Below are 23,148 nucleotides of genomic sequence, written 5' to 3'. Positions count from 1 at the left end.
TCAAATGACAGCGTTTCAAATCCTTCTTACCAAGCATGAGCGGTCGTCAGCATCAATACGGATGGCGGGATGGATTTATTCATTTACAACAGCCGTCTGGGCAATTAAAAATCTGGAGTTATTGGACCGCACGGCATGACGTATTTATTAAGGGAGAATCGCAGTAAATCAATCTCTTACCTAAGCCGGTCTAGGTCCATAGAGTAGAAGGGTAGTGAATGCCAAGGAAGCGGAAGGGATTTAAGATCTAAAAGAATAAAGAAAAGCCATTCAGTGCGGGGGAATCATCAAAACTGATAGCAGAAGTGGCTGCAACGTTATTAAGCTTACCGCTTTTGTTAGAATTTAGATGATGCGGCAGGTGAAGGAGGATCCATTATTTAATTACCTATAATGGAAGTTTCATACGAAAAAAGTTTAGCAGAATGGGGAGAAAAAATGGGGAGAAAAAACGTGCACTGAAACTTGAAGAGATGTTTAAAGAAATGAGACTCACCGCCTTATATGTAGAGGGCTTTACAAGGTTTTAAAGTGCGCGGGGTTCCGGCTCCCCCGTGCACTTTAAAACCTTGAAAGGATTTTGCCCCGGCCTGCTACATGCATGTGCCGAGGAGTAGTGCCGACGAGAACGCGAGCGGTCCGACGGCCGTTTCATATCGTGAAGTAAGTGGTTCTCCCGGTCTCTCACCCTTCTCTTTACTAAATTTTCTCTTTTAATACTAGTATAATGTTAACACGCACTTCTCCGTTTTTTAGTTAAGCTTCATGCCACTACTACTTGATAGATGGCTCCAATAATGTAAAGCCCTCTACATATAAGGCGGTGAGTCTCATTTCTTTAAACATCTCTTCAAGTTTCAGTGCACGTTTTTTCTCCCCATTTTTTCTCTCCATTCTGCTAAACTTTTTTCGTATGAAACTTCCATTATAGGTAATTAAATAATGGATCCTCCTTCACCTGCCGCATCATCTAAATTCTAACAAAAGCGGTAAGCTTAATAACGTTGTAGCCACTTCTGCTATCAGTTTTGATGATTCCCCCCGCACTGAATGGCTTTTCTTTATTCTTTTAGATCTTAAATCCCTTCCGCTTCCTTGGCATTCACTACCCTTCTACTCTATGGACCTAGACCGGCTTAGGTAAGAGATTGATTTACCGTGATGCTACCTTAATAAATACACCATGCTGTGCGGTCCAATAACTCCAGATTTTTAATTGCGCAGACGGCTGCTGTAAATGAATAAATCCATCCCGCCATCCGTATTGATGCTGACGACCGTTCATGCTTGGTAAGAAGGATTTGAAACGCTGTCATTTGAATGAATGACTAGTTGAGCTTAGTCTAAAAAAGATTCTTCTCTCCTAAACAGGTAGATTCACTCCACTTCAGACCTTTTTATCCATTGATGTCCCTCCTGGCTTCCATTTCAAAGATAATAACCCGCATGGTGTATCTATGAGGCAAGTAGTTGTATAGGTTACCTCAACCTCCAAAGGAACTTCATCCCTTCATAATCGAACCTGTTTGACTCTGATGTATGTTTCTCCAATTCCAGATACAGACAATTGATATCGATGATTTCTCCCGATTCCCAAAAAAAACGGCGTCCCCACTCAGTGGTAAGATGTAAGAGATGTGTGTCGGCACTTTAGTTAGGTTTCCTGATGGTTGGTCTTGTTAATTTGTTTGATTAAAAGCTGTAAAACCGCGTCCTGAACCTGTCTCTTCCCCTCCCTCTTATGTCTTTTCTTCTCTGTGTAGATACTAAATGAGGCCCTGAAGAGAATCCCAAGAAAACCAGTGGGATTCGAAACGCGTAGGCTCCTGCCACACTGTGTCTGCGAGAGCGACAGGATCATTCAATTAATTTCTCCCAGCCGCTCGTACATTACCAAGTCCCATCAGTTTAAAAAGTTTCTCTTGCAGATCTAATTTAAGATACAGGATTGTACATTATAAAACTAATTTTTTCCTACTTTTGCAAAACTGTGGTCGCAGACTGTGGCTTTTTGTTTCTTTTGTAGTATAGACTGTACATATTTTAAGACTGTAGCATATGTTTTTGTAGTCCCTCTTCCCAAGTGGTTTGAATGAGTTTTGAATGTCTGTGATATGTCTGTAATACTGTATGACTGATGATTAGTAGCCAGTTCCCTAATTCCCGTGTGTCCTTTTTTGAAAATGTTTTTCTGGATGATGTAAAAAATGAAAAAATTATAAGTTTTCCTTTTTCTAAAAATGTCAAAATAAAAAACTATTAAGTAGTAACTCCCGTTCTTGAATAATTCTTCAAGTTCTGTTTGGTCATTTGCTTAATCAAATTATTTATATCAGCACTGGCACCCCACTTTTGTTTCTATCTTGTTGAATTAGGGCAGATTTTATTGCACTATTAATTACGGCCGGGTTAATACAGATTCTAATCCTTAATACATCCATTCTTAACCAACGATTCGGTAGTGTGTCTAAGTAAGGATAGCTTACATCTTTCTCCCAGCTGTTACTCATAAATTTGACAGAATCTTTCTTACTCAAATACTCTCTGTCTATTGTTCGAGACACTTCTTTACCCTGCATTTTAAGTGCACTCTTTGTTACATTGATTTGCAATGTCTTCGGATCTATTTCCACATTCAGGTGGTCACAAATGGGCTGAAGTTTGCATCTTGTGGCTTTAGCCCACTTTTGCTCAATGGATTCGATCTCTTTCATGCACCACTGAGACACCTTTGTGACCTCCCCAAGACCTATACTATTCCAAAAAAAGTAAACTTAATTGCACCTGAATGTTCCACGCAGTCGGGACTAGTTCCAGTCTAATTGCCTGGATCATTGCCGAGCTTTTCCCTTCATCTTTATCCCAGGAGCTTTTACCATCAATACATACAATTTCTGAACCATATTGGAGTTGCGGATGGATCATTGCTTTGTAGGCCGTCAAAAGAGGTTTATGGGACATATCACCATAACTGTGATTACATCTTTTCAGCCCACATACCGCTAAGTGTGCTTTTACTTTCTGTGCCTCCAGGTGCATGCCCCATTTCAAGGAATTTGTAAACCATATCCTGAGGTATTTGTATTCATTTACGATATCTAGTTTTGTTTGGCCCAGGTACCAATTAAACTTCAAATTTCTCTTCTCGAAACACAGCATTTTTGTTTTGTTCATGTTTACTGTAAGTCGTTTTGCCGTACAATACCCCCTGAATATATTCAGCTTCCTTTGTAGACCCACCTCGGTTTGGTCCAATATGACTAAATCGTCGGCATACAGCAAAGAGGACAAATGCCTTCCATTTACCTTTGGACTTGCGCCTTTGGCAGACCCCAAAATAAGGGGCAAATCTGCTAGGAATATTGCAAAAAGAAGCTGAGCCAAAACCCAGCCATGCCTCAATCTGTCATTAATCACTATTGCAGGTGTTAGGCCACCAGAAGTATCTTTAATTACCTGCTCCCAATTTTGGCTGTGCAACTCCTGGATTACCAACAAAAGATCTGCAGGGACCTCATAATTTCTCAAGGCCTCCCACAAACACTCCCTATCCACCAGATTGAAAGCTGCGCAACAGTCAACGAAGCAGCAATATAACTTGCCCTGCTGCTCCATGGACTTCCGCGCCACAACCCACAGAGCAAAGCAGTGATCAACGGTGGAATGTCCTTCCTCAAAACCGCCCTGCTCTATTGGGACTATCAACCGCTGCTCCACACACTCCTTATTCTACCAAGGATTATTCTTGAAAATACCTTTTTTCCAATGTCCAATAGATTGATAGTCTGTTATTCCTTGGATCCTTCCTTTCATCCTTTTTATGCAAGGGTCTTATTATGGCCCCTCTCCACGACTTAGGGATACAGCCTGTATCTAAGATGGCAACAAACATATAAGATAAGAAACCTGCCCTGTAATCTATTTGAGTTTTAATTAGGATGGTGAGGAGATTGTCGGGGCCTGCTGCACGCGATAAATTAAACTTCTTAATTGTTTCTTTTACTTTCTCTTCATTGAAAGCTGGCTTTACCACTTCTACACATGTTGTCCAACTTGGTTTTTCCTTACTTATTACCGGGATCCTACTGGCTTTATATAAGTCACCTAAATAATTTACCCATGCCGCCTCTTCCACAACACAGCTCATATTTTCCGAGGTCCTCCCAGCAGCGTCCTGTACCAACCTCCAGAACTCTTTTATATTTTTGTTTTCTACTGTCTCTAGAAGGTTTGCCCAAATTGTTCTTTAAAAATCCCTTTCTGCTTCCTTACTAATGATTTATATTCTTTCTTCAGTTTGAGAAGAATCTCTAAATTCCCATAATCACAACATATCCTCTGCTGTCACTTTATTTTCCAAATGACCCTTTTTTATTCTGACTACTAGGTTAAACCACCTGTGCCTTCCAATGTTATAATGAGGCTTTACGTTAACCTGTTTCTTATCATTTAGGTACCCTTTAAGACATTGCACTGCCTGAGCTATTTTATCCACGAACCATGCTACCAGGTGACCTTCTACAATATCCATCTTTAAATTTTGTTGAAAGCGTACTCCTTTCTCAACGTATTCTTCCGTCAATTTTGTAGTCAAACGCTTTGGATATTCCACATTTTGGGCAATCACTCTTTCACATGGACTTGTTGGCCCCCTTAAATATTTACAGTACAGAGCGTTATGATCACTGTCCCTGCGCTTAATTACCCAGAACTGTTTTACCATTCCATAGTTCCAGGCCTGAATAGTAGGGAAAGCATTGGATAGCGTAGAGGTAAAAATGACTATTTCCACTCCAGAGAGTGCAACAGTAGGGAAAGCGTTGGATAGCGTAGGGGTAAAAATTACTATTCCAACTCCAGAGAGTGCAACAATAGGGAAAGCGCTGGATAGCGTAGGGGTAAAAATTACTATTCCCACTCCAAAGAGTGCAACAGTAGGGAAAGCGTTGGATAGCGTATGGGTAAGAATTACTATTCCCACTCCAGAGAGTGCAACAGAAGGGAAAGCGTTGGATAGCGTAGGGGTAAAAATTACTATTCCAAATCCAGAGAGTGCAACAGTAGGGAAAGCGTTGGATAGCATAGGGGTAAAAACTTACTATTCCCACTCCAGAGAGTGCAACAGTAGGGAAAGCGTTTGATAGCGTAGGGTAAAAATTACTATTTCCACTCCAGAGAGTGCAACAGTAGGGAAAGCGTTGGATAGCGTAGGGGTAAAAATGACTATTCCCACTCCAGAGATTGCAACAGTAGGGAAAGCGTTGGATAGCGTAGGGGTAAACATTACTATTCCCACTCCAGTGAGTGCAACAGTAGAGAAAGCATTGGATAGCAGGAAGGTAAAAATTACTATTCCCACTCCAGTGAGTGCAATAGTAGGGAAAGTAAATACTTCATATATAAATAAAAATAAAATAAATAATAATACCAATTACAAATTAATTAAAATACTTAACACTTTTATATAATACATTAATTAATCAATTAAAATGCAAATAAAAATTAATCAATAAAAATAATTACCTACTAATACAAATTATTTACCAATTAACAATAAATTAATTAACAATTACAAAATATTAAAAAATGTGATAAAATAAAAAAACTTATTTAAAAATAGAATTACTTACAATTAAATTACTCTGCACCGTATTCCCCTATAAACCCACAACCCAATACAGAAGCTAAATTAATAAAATTAACATAATTATCAATTAATAAATTAATGAAAATTAATTACCCATTATATTTTAATTAATTACCAATTAATAATTATTTAACACATATTTCACAATAAATACAAATAAATAAATTAACATATTTAATTATTTATAATTAAATAACTTCCCATCCTATTCCCCTATAAACCCACAACCCGCTACTGAAAATAAATTACTGAAATTAACATATTTATCAATTAGTATATTAATTTAAATATTTACCAATTATATTTTAATTACCAATCAATAATTAAGAAATAATTAATTCAAAATAAATTAACATATTTAATTAATTATAATTAAATTACTTCCCACCCTATTCCCCTATAAACCCACAACCCGCTACAGAAAATACATTTCTAAAATTAACATAATTATCAATTAATCAATTAATTAAAAATAATTACCAATTATATTTTAATTAATTACCAATTATTAATTAATTAACAATTCATTCAAAATAAATACCAATAAATAAATTAACATATTTAATTAAATATAATTAAATTACTTCCCACCCTATTCCCTTATAAACCCACAACCTACTATAAAATTATATTACGCAAAAATTAAATACTATAAAAATAATGAATTATTATAAATAATAAAATAAATAAAGACTTTTCAAACATATACTAACATAAAAAACACTTTAAAAATTAATATTAACTTACTTACCTCAAATTCGATATTTTTGTAGTCTATATTCTGTCCATTCTATATTTTTGTAGTCTATATTCTGTCCATTCGATATTATGTCCATTCTATATTTTTTAATTCGATATTAATGCTATCCTATTCGATATTTTTGTAGTCTATATTCTGTCAAGTCGATATTGTGTCCATTCTATATTTTTTAATCGATATTAATGCAAATCGATAATAAAAACTCGATATTTTGACTGTATACCGTAGCCTTTGTACATCTAGAATTAAATCTGTTGTGGGTGATCTTTGCCATAACTTAGATGGGCCGAGGTGGTTGTAACATTGCACAGGCGCGATGTTTGTTGAGTTTTGGCATGTGGCCTTCTGTGCTGGAGAGCCCAGCTGCTGTGCCCCTGCTGAGCTCACAGTGTGAATAAATGTGGCATTCTCATGCCCTGGAGGCACTCTTGCACGATTCCTTCTGGCCTGCTGTCCTGTGTCTCCTTGCCTCTTTTATGGGGGCCTGCAAGGCCCGAGATTACAATGCCAACGAGGACAGTCGGACCCTGGATGCAGCCTTACGATCCTGTATGTCGCCCTCTACAGGGAAAACCACATACACATGCTGCCATTGACACCTCAGCTGTACCATTCCTGATATGTTCACAGTGTCGGGAACTGCCATCTTCTAATCCATTGACATTGCCACCATTTGGCATGAGTGTTGCTGATGTGTGAATGGGTTGGGGCTGTGGCATGACTACCTGGAGCTTCCTCCCACTAGACAGAGAGAATATTCTGCCAGTAATATCCATGGTGTTCCCTAGAGGGGGCTACCTTTACAGCCACCAAATGACTGCATGAGACAACAGACTTCATCCTTCAGGAAAAAACAGTGTTATTTCTCCTGCACAGTCCACCAAATTCCAATCAACCACACCAGAGGAGAGAGTGTGGTACCAACGTTTGCAGCACATCAGTGCTTATATCCTCTCTCTTGGGAAGATAGTCAGGCTCCTGACCATCACTCCCCTCTACCTCTCTAGCCTACCACCTTCCCAAGCCCACTAGATGGAGCAATGAGTAGACCTCGTGGTTGCTGACATTCACGAGGACATAAAGGGGGCCCTGCTGCTTCACCTGGTCTGTGGGCAAGTCTTCAAGCTGTCTCTCGCACTATGCATGAGACTGGACCTCCACACTTATGCCATGCTGCTAATTTATTGGAATGACTATTTCATTCTATTTGCCAATCCCAACTAGAAATGTTTTCTGCTGCTACAAGCCAGGCAATACAGGAAGAGTGGTGCTTTCAAAATAACTTTGAGTCATGAAGAGTGTTCATTAAAAATGCAAGGTGTATGTTACACCAGAAGAATCTAGGACATTATTGAACTGCCAGACAGCCGAATAGTTGAAACTGATTTGCTTCACCTACAGTATTCATACTAATGACATTGACGCTGTGCTCGTACAATGCTGACTTCTCCTTAATGACGTTGGTTACCTTAAGCTTTGTGAGTAAGGGACGTGCACCGCCTTATTAATCCAAACTTTTACCGTGCTGGCATGGAAATCACTCCCCTCCTGGAGTGTAAGTATTAGAACTAACTAGTAGCACACCTATGAGTCCATAGGTGCGTCTCCCATGGCACCAGTGTCTAATGCTGTGTTCATACAGCTGAAGTTATCATCCAAAAAAGACTTCAAACGAAACTTTGTCAAATGTTATCTTTAGTTCATGACGTGTGGCAACAATCCTGTTAGTTCCAATGCATTTCGGTGAATACAATCACCTTCATCAGGGAACGTCTACAAATGAACAAAACAATATACAATGTAACATTTCGCTACCAAAACATCTAAATACACACGTTTATGTTATAATTAAGCTAACTGGTGAATAGGCTACCAAAGCATATTAAATCGGCTAGTGTCGCTAAACGAAATGCTATTGCTATGCACTCCTGCAGACACCTTCGCCTACACGGCGGAAGCCAGTCAGAAAATATATTCACTAATACAAGCAGAAACATCGGAACCAAAAGTCACGAGAAACAAGGAGCAACAAATCAAACAATTAATGTACCTTACACGTAGAGAAATTAATCAACGACTCCACGCGAACACCATGATTAAATACCACAAGGCACAACGAATCCCCAGAGGCCTCAGAATAGCCCTGAAACCGTCACTTTGTAAAAATTCAAAACCATTCACCGAACGTTGGTTCGCGATATTGAACAAATGCAGTTTGGATTTAATATTACTTATTATTGAGGAATTGGCAAAAATATTGGAAGAATTAAAAACAGAAATTGATACCGTAACTGAAGAATTGAAAAAAGGAGTCACTGGAGAAGAATTACACAAAATCCTTGATGACATTAATGCTCAATTGGCCAATCACACACAGGAAGTAAACGAACGCAAACTCAGAAAATATCGCAGGGATGCCCTTGATTATAAATTACAAGAAGTCTACACTTGGGCAGAAGTTTACGCCAGAAGGCGACAAACTAAACAATATACATCCCAGACAGACACTTCATCCACGGACAGCGATAGAACAGACAAAAGAAAAGAATCCACTAGAAACAAACCGTCAGATAAACCAACTACCTCGGAGCCTTTTTTAGACGCAGGTCCAACAGAAACAGAAGACCCAGGAGGGGACGCAACAAAAACAAAAGAAACAAACCCACCACAAACGAGGAATACCACGACCAGGAAGGAGAGAAAGAAACAACACTAACCTCACAAGAAAACCTAGTCCTGAACATCTCTGACCAGAATTTGAATCAATTTCAGATAAAGACACTGCAACAAGGGTTATCATTTGTACCAAGTACACACACTAACCAGCTAGAACTTGAAGAGAGCCTCTTTAAACTCACTCGCAAAATGAGATTGAGACACTTTTTTGAGAATGTCATAACCGAAAAACAACCTCCAAAGGAAGACGAATTAAAAGGTTTAAAAACTCCCAGCAATTATATGCCACCCACATCACACAAGATGATAGACCTCTTTGAAAATTTGTGCAAACAGGAAATTAACCAAATAAACACCAACAAGAGGGTTAAAAATCCAAACATGTCCAAGAAAGAATTTGGAGCTATAGAAAGCATAGCGAACAACCAACAGATCATATGCCAAAAGGCTGACAAGGGAGGAGCATTGGTAATTATGAATAAAGAGTTCTATGAAGAAGCCATGCAGACGCATTTAGGTGACATTAACACATATATGCCAATAGACCAAGACCCAACGAAGGACATTTGTAAAACATTGCAAATCATTTTGAAACAAGCCACAGATAAAGGTATCATTAATGAAAAGACTAAAAAATACTTAACGCAAGAGAATCCAAAGAGCCCCACCATATATCTAGTACCTAAGGTACATAAAGATCCCAAAAAAAACCCATGCCGGCCAATTGTGTCCACCAAATTAAGCATCCACGAACCTGTGAGAAAATTTATTGACAAGTACTTACAACCGTTGGTCATAAAAAATCTTTCCCACATTAAGGACACCACGGATTTTTTGGTTAAGTTACAAGCTGTACAAATTGAAACAGACTGCATCATGGCCACCATAGATGTCAAAACACTGTACACAGCTATACCGCACAGAGAAGGCCTGGAGGCCATTGAAAAAGCTCTATTACACAGTAATTATCCACAAGATTTACAACTTTTTTTGTTGCAATTGATGGAATTTACCCTCATGAATAGCTACTTTACCTATGAGAAACGCTGGTACATTCAACTCAATGGAACAGCCATGGGAAATTGCGCCGCACCGGCGTACGCAAATCTCTTTATGGGATCTTTTGAAGAGGAACACATATATAACAACCAAGAGTGGGCAACACACCTGTTAGCCTACATGAGATTCATCGATGATATGTTCATCATATGGAAAGGCACACAAGAATCATTAGAACAGCAACTGAGAATCTTGGATGATAGAAATGAAAGAATCAAATTCACGTGGAATATCAATCAGACCATCATTCGATACCTTGATGTGGAAATCACATTGAAAAATGGCACAATCACAACGAACCTGTACCGTAAACCGACAGACAAGAACAATTTATTACAATACACCAGTCACCATCCTCCATCATTGAAGAACCACCTCCCATACACTCAATTCCTCAGGGTTAGGAGAGTGGTATCTGAGGATCACGTATGCCAAGAACAACTACAAACCATGGCAGAGAGATTCTCCACCAGAGGCTATCCAAAGGAAATGATTCAGAAATCTCAGGCAAGAGCACAGACTAAAACCAGGCAAGAGTTATTAACCTATAAAACCACCACAAAGCCTCAACGAATAACATGTGTCAGCAAATTCTCGAATGTGAGCCCCCAGTTCAAAAGAATCATATACAAGAATTGGCAAATAGTCAAAATGGAAACTGACTTTAATGGGATATTTGATCAAGAACCCTTATTTGCACACTCAAGAGGAAAAAACTTAGGCGAACTATTAAAGAAACACAAGCAAACAACGCCACACCAGATATACAGAGGAACAGTCCCATGTTTAAACTGTGCAAACTGCCATAACATCATCAAGGGGACTACTATTAGTCACCCCATGAAAGGGTACAAAATACCCCTAAAAGTCAACGCTACTTGCGATACCACTAATGTGGTTTATCTTTTGAAATGCCCATGTGGGAGTGTGTACGTGGGACACACGGAAAGGAAATTCAAAGTGAGATTGACTGAACACAAAAGCAATATCAGAACTCACTCCACGAAATCCACGGTAGCTACACATTTTACAGAAAAACGCCACAACTTGAACCAACTGAGAGCGTGTATATTGGAAATAGTACCGAGGAAAGAGGGAGCCTTGAACAAGAAAAACTTGTTAAAGCGAGAAAACCACTGGATTTATTATTTGAACAGCCTCAAACCACACGGTTTAAATGATCGCACTGAATTTTTGTGCTACTTGTAATACTGTACCTTTATTTAATCATATGGCAGACTCATTGGAATGATCACATAAGATACATGCAATCTCGATTTGTGTTGTCTTGATTAACCTCTACCTGTAGCTCGAAGACGGAGGTTTGAATGCTAAAGTTTTGATGTTGTTAAAAAACGTTTTTTTTTTAAAAACGCCAGAGTTTGCACTGCGCATGCGCCAGGTACGCGGCGTCAGTAGGAGTTCTCATAACAGGTGAGGACGCCAACCGCAGTAGGAACCCACCCGCAGCCGCGGGATTATTTTGTTAAGCAACGAAGGTGAGCCACGGCAAACATTTATTTGCTAAGCGTAAGCGGCACGCGATATTTAATGAAGGGCCCCGTACCCGCAGCACTGACTATGTTAGTCATTAAACGATAGAACCGGAGAGTCGAGAACTTAATATTAATATCAACAACATACAGAGGGGTCACAGGAGTGCATAGCAATAGCATTTCGTTTAGCGACACTAGCCGATTTAATATGCTTTGGTAGCCTATTCACCAGTTAGCTTAATTATAACATAAACGTGTGTATTTAGATGTTTTGATAGCGAAATGTTACATTGTATATTGTTTTGTTCATTTGTAGACGTTCCCTGATGAAGGTGATTGTATTCACCGAAATGCATTGGAACTAACAGGATTGTTGCCACACGTCATGAACTAAAGATAACATTTGACAAAGTTTTGTTTGAAGTCTTTTTTGGATGATAACTTCAGCTGTATGAACATAGCATTAGACACTGGTGCCATGGGAGACGCACCTATGGACTCATAGGTGTGCTACTAGTTAGTTGGTTACCTTAAGGACAGAATTATTTAACTCCACATTGATCAATCCATTTCCTTGCCACCCTCTGACGCAGAAGGAGAGTTTCTCCTCCAGCCCTGGATAGAAGAAGAATTATGTAAATTATTATGTAAAGCATTGCATGTGGGGCTATCTCTTCTCCAAAAAATAAGGATGACATCAATGTATCTTCGCCACAAAGTAATATTTGTGCTGTTAGTGGCATGAAAGACGTTTTCCTCATCTAAAGCTGCCATACACAGGCAAGGAAGACTAGGTGCGTAGAGTTGCAGTGTTCAAGAGAGCCCTACTTTCTGAGGACTGGACGGCCCCTACCCCAGTTAGTTTCATTATGGATTACACCACCATTGCCCTGACAGAAAACATTTTACAATTTGGTTAACAACTATACCACAAGACTCAGGGGACCTCGAAGAGAAGCACCTTCGCCCCTAGTCTGGTCTCCAAAATTTAAGAGGTAAGGGGCAGTTATTGTCTTTTACAAACTGCTCACAAACCTTAAATGGTACTAATGTCAAAAGCAGTATCCCAAAGATTGCAATGCTTTAAGCTAGATTCCTTCAATTTGTTTTTTAAGTTGTTCACATATCTGGGGGGCAGAAAGTAAGAGCTGATTATTTGTCAAGAAATCTGATCATGGCTAATGATTATGAGGATGACAATCATGAAGATAAATGTTGTGTAATTGCGGCAAATCGAGGTGGAAAGTATAAGTCCATTCTCTGAAGTAAAGATGAAAAATGCTACAATGAGTGATATGGTATTGAGTGGTGTGATGAAATTAGTCAGGGAAGGTTGGCCTCGAGAGAAATTATTAGATCTTAATAATTAACCGTTCTTCAAGATTTCAGATGGAATGACCATAGAGGATGGTTCACTTATGAGAGCGGACAAATTAATACCTCCATTGAAACTTAGACACTTAATTCTGAAAAAAACTCATAAGGGTCATTTAGGTACTACATTCACTAAACAGAGTATGACTGTCATACTGGTTGCCACAAAGTGATGGTGACATTGATCTATTAGTTAAAGGGGTTCCAGTGTGCGCCACATGTGATAAGTCACTTAAAACAACAACACTACTTTTATTACCGATAGATTGTCCATCAGAACTCTGGAAAAAACTTGGAAATTTTAGTGAAGGCCATTCAGTGCTCTTCCACATCATTCACGTTATGGATTATTACTCTAAATGGCCAAATTCGAAAATGAATCTAACTCCAAATCTGTAGTTGTGTTTCTTAAAGACATTTTTATGTGTGAAGGATTTCCTGAGGAGCTAATTTGTGACAATGGGATACAATTTTTATCAGTGGAGGTGGAGAATATTTCAAAAGAGAGATCTATTAAACATGTGAATAGCTCACTTTATCAATGCCAGACGAATGGCCTGGTTGAATGCTTTGATCGTGGTCTAGCAGAACGTATACAGTGGCCTTTGGCAAATAAGTGCATCTTCAGTGCTGCTTTTCAAACTATGTTGTGGTTCTATAGAACCACTCCACATTCAATCACAGGAGCTTCCCCGTTTGAGTCTGTTAACTGCAGAAAACCTCAAACCCCATTTAGACAAGCTTGAATGTTAAAGCTTTTAAGCAGTCAGATATCCAACGAGAGTTGTGAAGTCGTTATTCACCGCAATGTTAAGAAAGATAAAAAAAAACAGCAAAATGTTTATTATGATGTCAAAAACAGTGTGAAAAAAAGAGATTTTGTTTTTTGTGGGATATTGGGTGTGCATTTAGACACTGGGGTTTGCCAAAAAGGTGACCAAAAGTTCTCTGATCCAGTAGTCATAGACAAAAGGTTGTAAAAGTGTTGAGATGCAATTGGTAGAGTACGCCTAGGTGTTTAAAGTTCCAGAGAAAATAAAGGAAGGGTGTTCAATGGGAAACAATGTGAAAACAGTTACCAAACTCGGGACGACTGTCTGTCAGAGGATCAGGGTTTACCAATTGGTAGTAAGATAGGCATAAGCAACTGTGCGCACAATGATTTACTCCCAGGAGTACCTATGCAGAGGAGTGTTAGAAACCATAGAGTACCGTGGAGATTCAGTTAGGAACTTATGTTTTTACCATTGGTGTATGCACTATATGTATCTAAATATTGTTGTAAAGTAATTATAGTTAAATGACATGTAATTTTTTAATGTATGTATAAAGCGTTTGTGACCTGTTATCTTATTATTATTATTATATTTTTTTTTTGCATACTGGGGTATGGTTAAGTTTTGTATCAAAGCATAAACCTCAATGTAGTATTTGTGTAATTCAGTTATATGCAGGATATATTGTTAAGTGAGGTCATTTGTGGGCTATGTATTCTATGGTCAAGGTTCCATTCTAGAATGTAGTGTCCTCTAGGTTCTTTGGAATGTTGGGGTCAGGAGAGTTTTGCCAGTTGAGAACTGTGTCTTGCTTGGACTGGAGAGGGGAAAGTATCTGTTATTGCACCCCCTAGGATTCAAAGGCATATCCACTTTAATCGTCTGATGAGGCGAGGCATGAGCAGGCCCGAACTGGCCATAGCGGGCACCGGGCAATCCCCCGGTGCGCCACACGGGGGGGGGGGGGGCGTTTTTGGGCCCCTGGGGTCCGTTTTTGTTACAGGGCCGTTTTTGCAGCATAATCGGACCTGTAACAAAATCGGCCGAAAACCTACCCCGGCAAAGAGCTCGGCAGGGCTGGACTGGGAATCACAATCGGCCCTGGCAAAGTGCTCGCCCGCCACCGCCCCCCCCCCACCCTCCTCCCCTCCGAGTGGGGAGGGGGGGGGGGCAGCCGAGAACTTTGTCAGGGCCGGTTGTTATTCCCAGTCCGGCCCTGGGCATGAGAACAAATATACAAATATACAAATACAAATACAAAGGTTGCTGGAGCCAACCTTTATTTACACAGTGAAAAGACTTGATAATATATATAAAAACGAAATATTCACTTACCTCACTCGGTAGGACCACAGAAAGAAAATGAGAGGATGTGAGGTAGTACGTTTTACCTTTTCTACTGGCTGATGGATAATGGCAGGCATATTGAGAGGAATTTTTTATGACAGCTAGGTAACAGGTTCTGCAGGACGTAGATGCAATCTCGCAAGTTAGGACTGAAGCAGGGAAGAAGGATGAGGAGGTAATGTTGTACCCTCTTTTTTATTCCGTTTGGCAGGACATTTCAGTTGGTCCTGATCCTTATTCATTTTACAGTTTTATATAGAATGCGTCAAACCAAAGAAGGTGTCAGTGCGCTTTGAGCAACATTGGAGATTAAAAACCTCCATGCAGTGAAAGTGGATAAAAACAAAGTAACATAACGTTAACATAATCCAATCACCCCGGGAGGAGGCATATAGAGTGGCTTATTAAAAATTAAAACGAGAGACAGAGGTAGTAGTGAGAGGTAAAGCAGTGAAGGGGTAGAAAGGTCATTCCCAGGAAAGAATTTTGCTCAAAGGTGAGGATAGAAAGATATGTTATAGGATAAAATAGGGGAAGTGGTGTGAGAGGAATGAAGGAAAGACTAGTGGGGGGGGGGCGGTATAAAGGGGCAATGGATTGGGGATGGTAGCACATATAATCTCAAATTACCAAACAGCATGTCACACATCTGTGATTGGTGGAAACCATTGATAGATGCATATCTTTGTCTACTAAATCTTCATTAGAGTGGCAGTGTATTTATCATATGATAAATTAGAAAGTGAGATCACCTCTGTGACACTCTTCCTTAAGCCCATGTCTGTATTCTTCAAACCATTATTATAGCAGTTTTATTTTTTATTTATTATTTTGTTAATTTGATTTTGTTACAAGGAAAACCACACACATTTAATCATAAAAGGTCATTATAAAAACTTAGTTCCATTAAAATTACCCTACCTCACATATTTAACAAAGGTATAATTCCTTTCAGAAACTGTATCAATTTAGCCGTAGCATTAAAACAGGACAAATTAATCAAGGACTGCAATATATCGCTCAGTAGTCTAAATTAATTCAGCTAGTGTTGAGGTAGGTTATCTAGGAGAACCAAAGGCTGTATATTGTGTAGTTCTGAAACTGTTGAGGTGTTAATTTCATGGATGTTAGTACTGTATCTTCGAGTCCTCCTATGATGTATGTAGGTATTTTTTAACCAGGCATTGGTGCGTGAGACTCCTCTTAAGCCTCGTTTGATCCTGCTTAATCCCGGGCATTGAAATGCCATCTGATCCTTTGGTTATGTTCTCTGAGCCGTAATCCATCTGATCCTTAAATTAGGGTACAGCGATCTAAGACATCCCACTAATACCAGTGTCAGCCCAAAGGAGAGGACATCTTTCCCTCTGGTTACAGGAGATACAATTGGGGTCGGCCGTTAGAGCTGGATTCCAGTGAAAACACATCAACTGTATTTCTTTATTTTATAGTTTGTGTAAAGCTCTGCATATAACCTGGGGTGGTTCAGAGCACCCAGGCAGTGGATATACGTAGGAAGATGGAAAAGTAGAACTCCAGATGAGGAAGTCTGTCAATAGGGCGAATACGACCGATGATCGTGGTCCACATCCATGTAAGGAGATCGCCAAAAATAAAAACTCTGGACATGCAGAACGCAAGTCATAGAGGAGCATATTTACTAAGTTTTCATGCAATGCAGCGCAACAGGGGAATTTTCTGCCCTACCTTGTGTGAAAGGAAGAGAGCTGAACTGCACACTATTTACAAAGATATTGTGCAGTTTAGCTCTTTCTTAGAGCTGGCGCAATCATGGCTGCCTAAGTCAAACAAAGGCGCCCTGGCACCTTGGCACAAGGGTGCCTGTGTTATGGGCAGAATTGTTTTTGTTCAGGAAGCGTACCTTCCTGCACAAAATCAATCCTTAGAGGCATGTTGTTCTTTCTAAGTGTGCTGCAGAATATAACACAAATGGAATGAGGTTTACTGTCTTAAAAAAATTCGGAGATTGTGTCAAATTCCATAGGTGGATACACGGGAACGCCCATTCCCCACCCATGGAACACCTACCACAGCGAAATGTAACGTAACATTGCGCAAGCTGCTAAACTGCGCTATATTTCTTTTACAAAGTTATGCAAGTATGCACAAATCGCCCCTTGCTTGGCTTTGTAAATTTCATTTAGAGGCCTGTGTTGCCTAGCGACGACTTGTGCAATGCAAGGACAATGCAAGTTCTTAGTAAACCTGTCCTGTGATTACGTGTAGATGATAAGGCAAGAAGCCAGTTTTAAGGTGTCTGACAGACTGAAGAGTAAAAATGTTGCAATGAATATAGCCCGACACTGCATAGACACTCAGGTGTAATATCGATATGGTTAAGCATAGCTCTGGATGCATATATAACTGCTGTTATACTAAACACATCCTGTTTTTTCTATGTAGCTATTGACACTACTCTTCTTCTATTTTTAATTGTTGCCAGTAACAGCTGAAACTATTAAGGTAATGGGAATCAGTTTAATAACACCGAAGGCAGAGTTTTCCTTGAAGGATTCAAACTCATGACCTTCAGATCCCAGCAAATGTCAGCTCACTGAGCCACCTTTTGAGGTTAGAGTACACGAATTAGAATGGCAAGAAAACCCAATGAAACTCCCCATCGCAGATACAAGCCGCAGTTAGACTTTCAAGTGTTACTGATGGCATAGGGAGGAGGCTGTACCTGAACAGAGAGCACTTCATTAGATTATCAGAAGTTAATGAAACCCAATCAATAGCAAATTCCATGATGGATACCTACAGTAACTCTTTAGTACTGTACACTTGGTTTGGGATAAACTGGTAGAGAGTCCCATGTTGAAGCCATAACCTGTACTACGTCTACGCAGGCCTTAAATGCCTGATGGAGACAACCTTCTGAAGGCAACCTAGTAAATGGTGTGACTCCCTACTTGAGCCCCATCATAAGAATTTTGAAAAAGAAGCAGACTTTGAACAGGAAAATAAATATTACGTATGTTATGATTATCTGATGTAAGTCATAATCACCAGCAAGAAATGTCATGCCTGTCTACAGTTCCAATATAATGTATTTATAGACACCATGGGTCTACCAGGAGCGTTTTCTCTAAGTAAATATGGAAACTGTGCATATGTGTAAGTGAGGTGTGACTAATGGTCATTGGAACAGATGTGAATATACCTAAAAAACAGTATGTGTCTTCACTCTTCACTATTGCTAAGTTGTGAAAAGTGCAGTATCCTCTACAAGATAAGGCTTTGAGGAGACATTTTTATAAGCAAACTAACAGTTTATGCTATTTAATGAAATGTACTTAGACAATAAAGCTTCATTTTTTTAATGATATTGTCATAAACTGTTATTCTGCTGATTTTCAAAAATGCCGAAATATGGAAACAGGCATTTAGAAAGAAAGCACACCAATTAAAAGCTGTTTTTGTAATAGACACTGGCACACAAGGGTGTTCAGCCTATAAGTAAAGACAATAGAATTCGTTGGATTCAGTACTTGATTATTGAGCTGAAGCTACTTGAAAACATCCACAGTGCTGTTATGTCCAGAAGATGTATCCAAATATAAATATTATCAGGCTTTTCTAGTTGAGTTTTTACTTGCCAACTATTCAGGAGTTTTTTTTGGTCTGGTTTGTGAGTGCAGTTTACCCATTGTTCCCAATTCTTTCAAATATTTCTCTCAACCCACATGAATATTACTCCCTCACCTCATGCTGTTGGTTGTGTGGTGCAGCTTGAAGATGTATTGCACATGGAAAATAATAGTTTTTTCTTTTGCTTTTTTTCACTCCATCAGGCTTTTCGTTAATATTTTTGCCAGGACTCTAAACATAAATCTGACATGTTGGCTGTTCAGATGTTTGTATATTTTTGTGGGGGTTTTGTCGCAAAGAGCAGCTTGAATATTTCATGATGTCAGTATTCAGGAATAACTCATCTATATGGGCGTATTGGGTGTTGCACCTCTGACCCCACTGCACGCTGCCAGAATACTTTTATTTGCATTCTAATTTTATTCCGTTCTGACATTCAGGCTTACATGGCGTTGCTTAGTGGGTGTGGCTCAACATTGTCAGAGCAGTGATGGAAGTGCTACCAGCCCTCTATTAAAGAGAAGTGTGCATGTTGAACTGACCAATTTCTTTGATACGACCAGCCCAACATGCGCACTTCAGCCTTCTGCAACATGCACTATGAAAACAAGCCTTGAGAAACAGCGGGATTGCTCCCTGGTCTCAAACGGAGTGGTGCTTGCACCTGCCCAATCAATCTTAATGCTAGTCTCGTGCTATTTCAATAAATAAATACAGGCACAAATCCTCTTCAAGATCGTTGAGGCATTGCCCTCCTATATTTATGTCTCCCCCAAACCCCAACTATTCCTGTGAAGAAGCAAAAACAAAAAAAGAAATTCTGACTACGGCTGTCAGTTTTTTCAGCCGAAAGGCAGTTGCATTAAGTAAAGTACCTGAATCCTGAGTGAGGAGGGTGGGTGGGATGGGGCATTAAAATGCACAGTTACAGTACACACTGAAACTTTTCAGACACTCAACCCTAACCACATATCTGGGTTGAATTCATCATCGTTCTTTAGCTCACTGCGCTAAAAACAAGAATCATTGCTTGGTTCTCCCTCAGTTGGCAGGGTATGTCCAGACATGGGTCCCTTGCTCACTTTGCCACTGGGGAGGAGTTGGCCTAATGGCTAGGGCGGTCGACCTCAAATCTGGGAAACCGGGTTCGAGTCTCAGCAAGGATGCGCAACATCCTGTGATTCTGGACAAATCACTTAATCTCCCTGTGCCTAACAAAAATGAATGTGTCCTCATGTAATGCAACTGGTGCTTGTATGAAGTGCTCTGATACTCCATACCTTCGGGGCAAGTTTGTGCTATATTAAAACTCTGTAAGACAAAAAAATCAAGGTACGTTACCCCAACACCGGTCCCAGGATGCTTCTTTCCGGTCCAGGGAAGACCTGGCTTGGCAGTTCAGGCTGGACTGTTCCTATGAGGAACAGGATCAAGACGGATTTGCATATGGCTGGGTCTGAACTATGGTGGTGAAGTGAGCTAAAGAACGATGATGGATTCATTCAACCCAGATCTGTGACTGTGGTTGAGTGTCTGAAAGGTTTTAGTGCTTAGTCCATCATCTCCTAGTGTTTGCTTTGTTTTCACTAAGTTGGCAGAGTATGCCCCGACGTCGGTCCCTTGCTCACTTTGGGTCAAAGGTCTAGCCCAATTACTTCTAATACAGTATTAACTACAACTTAATTAATGTGAAATTTCAAGTATTTCTTGATGATAAACCAACCCTTTTGCACCAGTATTTAGGGCTCCAGTATATGCACTCGCTGTACATATACCGGAGCACTCCGGCCCCTCAGTTACCAGCCGGGACCGCGGGGACCAAACACAGGTGAAACAGCAGGGAATTCCTGACATTCAAATCGGACACAGTTGAGCCTCTCCCCCCGAGCCCCGATCAAAGAAACAATACCCATGGCAATGAATTTTTTGTCATCATTAAGTGTCAGTAAGTACGCCGACAGTCGTTTTCAACTCCTTTTTCCACCACACACCTTAGCGAGTGTGTAGGTACCACACTGGTTCTATCACGTGGCTCTAATTATTTTCGCCACTCACTTATCACTCTTTCGGTCCTGAAGAAAGCCTCATTTAACCACACATAGGGGCTGAAACATGTAGACCGTCACACATAGCCAACTGACAGGTATTGATCCTTACCAGTTGCACCACACAGATTTTAACATATATCCTGAGCCGCCATTAATAAAGCTGAGGCAAGGATTCTCAGAGATATATTTTAACTGTAGAACTTCACATCACACAAACGCACCAACACCCGCTCCGCTGTAATCAGGCGTCGTAGCACAACCAGGGGGCATTCGGTCACCCGGTTGGGACAACGATGATGAAGCATGCCACCAGCCAAGTTGGTGTGTGAGGGGTCTTTTAAACACCAAATGGGTCTCAACTTATGCCACAAGCAGTTACTACAAGTATCCACACACACACATAGTGAGCTCGTCCACATTTAAGTATCATATGCTCCAGGGGTTCAGGACGTGCGTCCCCCCCCCCCAATACCCTTGCTCTCCCATTGTTTTTCCTCATAAAAGATGCGCACCATTAGCTGCTACTGTTTCAGTACGAGCAAGTAAACTGTGAATCGCAGACAAGCTAATTCGTTGGATGCAAATATTCGACTCTGCCTTGAAGATGGATCCGAGAGCTGCGCATGTTTGTCTGCTGCTCTGCGGATCATTGATTTTTCAATGTTACTTCATGGGAAAGTCTGCGGAAAATTCCCCAAAATTATAACAGCTAGTTAATTGTGGGTTGTGCTTGTTGCTGCAGTCGCTTAATAATAAGTGAATAAAAGTATCTCTGGTTTTTTGTTTAGTTTTATCTTAACACTGAACATTGCACACTGCCTTTTCGATTCTACACAATTAGGGAACAAGAAAAACACGTGCTGCTCCACCTACTTAAAAGGGGCAAGTTTGAGATCAAATCACTTCACTACATTTTTGTATATTACGTTAGCAGCCGAAATAGTGCAGAATATATATGCGCCAATTTTGCTCCATGGAAAACCATTTAATATAGTCATGTCATCAGATCCTTAAGGATCCAAGAGCTAGAAATTTAATTTTTGTTTAAAATTTTGTATTTAAACCTACACCTTGCATTCAAATTCTTCTGCAAAATCCAGAAAAACACAATATTTTCCCCTCTATATTCCAAAATATTCATGCGGGACAAATGGAACACTCCCCCAAGAACACACTTTGGATCACTTGGGCTCACCTGCTTGCAAACAACTTTCATGCCTCACCACTTTTAAAAGTCACCAGTCGCCACTGTCAGTATTGTCAAAAAAGAGGTAAGCTTGTCCCAAATGCAAGCAGTAAACTAGATGAGTGCCCTAGCTGAAAAAGGTTGCCAGGCCCAGGAAGTCTCGATATCCTAGTAATGAGACAATGCCCCTAGAAAAAGAAGTCTTGTAGCATTCCTATGAAAAGCACTTTTACTATTCAGTGCCAACAAAGAAGAGGTTACCAGGACTAAGTAAGAGGTCTTGGTTTGTGGTGCTCCTTATTAAATATTTTGTTTATTTAGGCACATTCTGCATTTGTTACTGCGGACATTCTCAGACCAAGGGAGGAACCCTTCAAATGTATGCGCCAAACCCTCTGGAGGCTCTAATTGTGTTTTTGCTATTCGTGCCTTCTTTTTTGTTCGGAAATCCTTATTTTTTGGCATGCCCCGTTGTTTTGAATAAAAGTGTACATGGCTGCCCATTAGAAATGTAATCAGTGCATATGCACTTGAAAGGTAATCTCTGCTCTCTCTGCCAGGGGTAACGCTGCCAGCCGTGGAGCAGGTGCAGTGATACTGCAGCCAAGGGATGTGAGAGGCCATCTGGACTCTAAAATGGCTGTTTTTATCACTTCCAAACTAAGGTACACGGCTGAATGTGGACCCATGGCAGCCTCGTTACATCGCTCCTCTCTGCCACTGGCTTTTTCATTGCCTTTAAGGAAAAAGCAGAATATCAAAAGCATAGTACAAAAAACGATGACTTCTTGTTTCACATGCAAAACAAATATAAACCCAAGTAGCTGCCAAATGACTCTAGGCATGTGTTACAGTCGCTGACAGCTCCGTGTGATTAGCTTAATAAATCACATTTGGTGATTTGTAGTTTGGCATTTACCGATACAAGTATGGATGTAAAAATCACATCGTGCACTGTACTGTTAGCTGGTAGTACAGGACTAGCTGAAGATGTTACTCGGTGGGGGACCATTTGGGAATACAAAATACAATTCACATATTTTGTAGGAGTCCACTTTTTGATCCACGCCACCCATTCAAATCGGCACTATATTTTTAATGCTGGTTGCCACCTCAAAGAAAAAACACAGGTACCAGCAGTGTAGTGAAAGCCCACACACTCACACA

General features: G+C 40.0%; 1 protein-coding gene across 1 annotated transcript in view; it reads left to right on the top strand.

Moving 5' to 3' along the window:
• Positions 1–23,148, top strand: part of LOC147708856 (uncharacterized) — a 632,993-nt gene that overhangs the window by 5,496 nt on the left and 604,349 nt on the right. Inside the window, exons 2-3 of the mRNA XM_086925786.1 lie at positions 8,342–9,045; positions 9,180–10,742. Of these exons, the coding sequence (XP_086781912.1) occupies positions 8,342–9,045; positions 9,180–10,742 (2,267 nt within the window). The remainder of the gene's footprint in view (positions 1–8,341; positions 9,046–9,179; positions 10,743–23,148) is intronic.

The sequence above is a fragment of the Lissotriton vulgaris genome, chromosome 6, assembly GCF_964263255.1.
Source record: "Lissotriton vulgaris chromosome 6, aLisVul1.2, whole genome shotgun sequence".
NCBI classification, from domain to species: domain Eukaryota; kingdom Metazoa; phylum Chordata; class Amphibia; order Caudata; family Salamandridae; genus Lissotriton; species Lissotriton vulgaris.
Note: the sequence above shows the minus strand (reverse complement) of the source record. Positions and strands in the feature narration are given on the sequence as shown.